Source organism: Corylus avellana, chromosome ca2 (genome assembly GCF_901000735.1).
Source record: "Corylus avellana chromosome ca2, CavTom2PMs-1.0".
Taxonomy (NCBI): domain Eukaryota; kingdom Viridiplantae; phylum Streptophyta; class Magnoliopsida; order Fagales; family Betulaceae; genus Corylus; species Corylus avellana.
The window spans coordinates 38,739,102-38,743,065 of record NC_081542.1 but is presented as its reverse complement, the minus strand read 5'-3'; the positions used below and the strand labels follow the sequence as shown (position 1 = coordinate 38,743,065).

Sequence of the window (3,964 nt, the reverse complement as noted above, 5' to 3'; positions counted from 1 at the left end):
TATTATCGTAGTAATAGCAGAGACAACACCTGTAATTTTGATGAAAACTCATGGCAATCCCAAATTTTCCAAAAGTTTATGAGATATGTTTCTGGTGTAAAGATAGGTTAGGGTTTTAGAAGGAAAATAGCAGAGGAAGCATTTACAATTTGAACTGCGAAGAAGAGGAAATGTGGAGAACACAAAGAAGTGTGTTTTATGCTGAATAAACTGCGTTTTGAGGTTTGTGTTGTAGCATGCGTTTTGTAATGGGCCGAATGTAATATCATTCTATTTGAGTTTGTTAGTTGTATAGTGGGTTCGCTAGATTATCTTATTGGGCTGTTATATAAAGTCCAGCTCATGAAAATAGCAAATATCATGAGCTAACAAAAGGAAAATAGCAAATATTATTAGAGTGCTCTATGAGAAGTATGAGCATAGAGTCATCTATGATACTTATAGTAAACTTGAGACCCGATTAGACTCAATCATCAAAGATGGTCAATGGTATTGGCTTGCTGCTTGTTCTGATATCTTGTTAATATTCAAAGTAGGTTGTGTGTGGTTTGTATTGGTGATGAGGATAAGCCGAAGTGGATTGCTTCAAAAACTAGTAAGTTCTCTTGCTCAAAAACTTGAGATTCCATGTGGGTTAAGGATAATGTTTGGATTGATGTCGCTTTGGCTTGGACTTGGTTAGCAATGATGGATGTTTTGTCCACTAGTAGACGGTTGTTGAGATGGGGGTTTCAAGGAGATGTGAAATGCATTTTTTGTAGACATTTAATTGAGGATAGAGATCATTTATTTTTTGCTTGTGGATATAGTAGCAGAATTTGGCAGCAGCTTATGAGTCATTGCGATGTGCTAAACCCACCTATTTGCTGGGAAGATGTGATTTTTTTTTGGGTTGAAGGAATGAAGCGGTAAAACTATGAAAGCATATTTGTGTCGGCTAATTTTTTTCTTGTACAATTTATAATATTTGGAGGAATCGTAATACTTTGAGACATGATAATAATTCATGCATTGAAGCGAACCTTATTCAACGTATTAGATAGGAGGTGAGAATCCGATTTACTACAAAAGGTAGAGGAGAAAATGATATTCGTTGTAGTGCTTAGGGTATAGATGAGATATTGGTTTAATTCTTTGTGGAGGTTTTGCTTCATAAACTTATCTGACTTCATGCCTCGGATCCAAAAATAAAACTGAAAATTACAACTCTGCAGTCTGCAGTCTACAACAATTTTTGTCCAGCATTATCTTACCAAAGCATAAGCAATAGAAGATAGATAACCAAATCACAAAGATCAAACATGAAAGCCATAAATGATGGATCTGCCAATGTTCATTGCCTTTAATTGTAATAATACTTTTTGATTGCATTTCCATACATGTAGCCCATACCAATTGATGATAAGTTGATAACATATTCCACAAGTAAAGTTTCTAAGTAAAACTATGAAAGATGAACAAACCAAGTTAAATTCATTGCTGAAGGGCAAAGACAATAAGAATGAGAGACGGTTAAGAAGAGCAGTAACTCTTGAGTAACCATAATAAAGGAAAAGTACAAAGAAAAGTGGCTAATGATTAGCAGTTGAACTACTCGACTAGCCATTTAAGCATTTAGAATCTGTTTAAAAATCTAAAAACACATGGAACCCAGAGATGATGTGAAATTCTGCTATGACAGAGTATCCAAGTAACCATGGAAACTATCTCATATCTCCAGAGATGATGTGAAATTCTGCAATGACAGAGTATCCAAGTTATCAAGTAACCAAGGAAGCCATATCTCCATTTATTAGCCAAACAAAAAGTCCACCAACTCCTATAAAATACAACACCACAGAAAAATGAAGACGGTAGAAAAGGTTATGGGGGCATTACAAGTAATTATATTTATGACCTGGTTTGACTATTCACCAAATAAAAAAAAAACTGGTGAAAAAAACTTACACAAGAATTACAAGAATTGAGCAAGCCAAACTCCTCTTACCAAACATACCAGGAGAAGCAATGGTGTAGGAAAACCTCCAGGTGAAATGATGGGATGGAAGATATATACTATCTTAACTATTTCAAAATGTAACTTCCCAAACAAGCCAATGAGCCTATGGGCTTTTTAAGCACCTCTGAGCCTAAGTTTTGGATTGCTGAGAAACATGAGTAATTAATTCCTGTCAAGAATAAGAGAAAAAAAAAATTAGCATTCCCTTTCTCGTAGCAGTATACCTTACCATGAAGTTGAAGAGTGATGCCATTACCTCAGAATAACGAACATGATCGTGACGCAAATGAGAAGTTTTTACAATTGTTTCCCACTTGGTATTAGTGGAGGATGTCTTAGAATCATGCTTCTTAAGATGCTTATGAGTGCCAAGATTCGAATGAGAAAACAGGTTTCGCGAGGAAATGGAAGGCAGTGTACGCCAAAGCCAAGACTCAGAAGGAGACTTTGGTAAAGCAGGGGGAAGATTGGAGTTTACAGAACTAGAATCAGCATTTCCTGGATCATCAGCTTTATGGATCTGATCACTGTCGATATTTAGATTTCCTTCAGTAATTGGTTTTGAGCATTCCAAGGACCTAGATCTTTTATCAAGTCCTTGATCCTGTCCAGAGCCATCCATCATGACATCTTGGCCTTTCAGATGTGATATCTCGGACATAGAAGATAAATCAGCATCAACGGACACAAAGGATTCTAATACGTCCCCTTCCGTTGAAATATTTAGGCATTTTATATCTTGGAAAACAGATTCAGCATTGGTAGTTTCTTCAAACATTTTTCCCTCTAATGAGGTCTCTAAGTCCTCACCAGAAGAGTAAATCCATCCCTTGGTTTCCAAGGATCTTGAATTTGATAATGATATTTCTGCAGTATTTACAGTATCTACATACAATGTCTTCTCAACTGCAGGGCTCATTGAGCCTGACCCTTGTTTATTTTTGTTGGTGCCTTCAACATACAGATTGAACTTGTTGGTTTTGATATTCTCAACTTCTTTGGGAACACCAAGAAACCTGGCTCCACGAAAGGGAGACTGGGATGCTTTATTCCTGTAGGGAGATACTCCAGCACCCCCTGAACCCCTGTAGGGAGAAAATCTACCTGTTGTTTGCAGTTCTCCAGAACGAGTAAACCGACTGGATTCACCAGTCTGCTTTTTATCAACCTTCTGCAGTTCTCCGGAACGAGTAAACCGACTGGATTCACCGGTCTGCTTCTTATCAACCTTGTGCAGTTCTCCAGAACGAGTAAACCGACTCGATTCACCAGTCTGCTTTTTCTCAACCTTTTGCAGTTCAGCTGATCGAACTCCGTAGTCCGGTTTAGAATCATGAACAGCACCCCAAGCATGCTGAAAAGAGACAAGACCGCAAGCAATCAATACGACTTTCATTAGTTATTGCAAGAAAATCCAATATAAAGCGAAGGAAAATGGAAATGTTCACCTTTCGGGTAGTTTGAGTGTGAGATCGACTATAAGCGGTTTTTCCTGGTCTTAAAGTGTCACGGGTCGAAGACGCAGAACCCTGTGTCCTAACTCCAATCCCTGGCACTGGACTTAAGAGGCACAAAGAATTCTTAAGGCGTAATGATGGGAATAACCCACAACCTTTAGCTGAATTATTGCCAGAATTGTCATGGTCATCCTCTTCATCTTCACTTTCTTCTTCGTCTTTATTTTGGCCATACAGTGGTATAATGTCAAGCTTGTTTTGATTTACTAAGGGCCTCCTATCTTCACTAACCACTCTTTTAACTTGTTTAGGTTGCTCAGGTGGCATATCTTGCTTCCTTGAAGCATATCGATGTGGCTCTAAAGCCATTGCCTTGGCTGCGGGTAAGAAGCGGCTCATCATAAAATCTCGAGTTTCTGGATCTGTAGAGAAGGTTCCAGAGGGCTTCCCATCAGGACCATCAGAGCCGCTCAGACCACTTGCACTATAATTCATGGAGAATGAATAT

The 3,964-nt window shown here is 38.2% G+C and overlaps 1 protein-coding gene across 7 annotated transcripts; it reads right to left on the bottom strand.

Moving 5' to 3' along the window:
• Window positions 1–1,447: 1,447 nt before the first annotated feature.
• Window positions 1,448–3,956, bottom strand: LOC132170830 (uncharacterized). 7 transcript variants are annotated; one of them, XR_009438995.1, is made up of 4 exons: window positions 3,448–3,956; window positions 2,256–3,353; window positions 1,948–2,168; window positions 1,448–1,819 (listed from the first exon to the last, which is right to left on the bottom strand). XR_009438995.1 is itself a non-coding variant. In XM_059581947.1 (3 exons), the coding sequence occupies exons 1-3, from the start codon at window positions 3,949–3,951 to the stop codon at window positions 2,130–2,132; spliced, it is 1,641 nt and encodes a 546-aa protein (XP_059437930.1). In that variant the 5' UTR covers window positions 3,952–3,956; the 3' UTR covers window positions 1,448–2,129. The 7 variants fall into 7 exon arrangements, 1 of the variants encoding a protein (XP_059437930.1); XR_009438997.1 differs by having other exon boundaries at window positions 1,448–1,735; XR_009438998.1 differs by having other exon boundaries at window positions 1,988–2,168.
• Window positions 3,957–3,964: the final 8 nt, after the last annotated feature.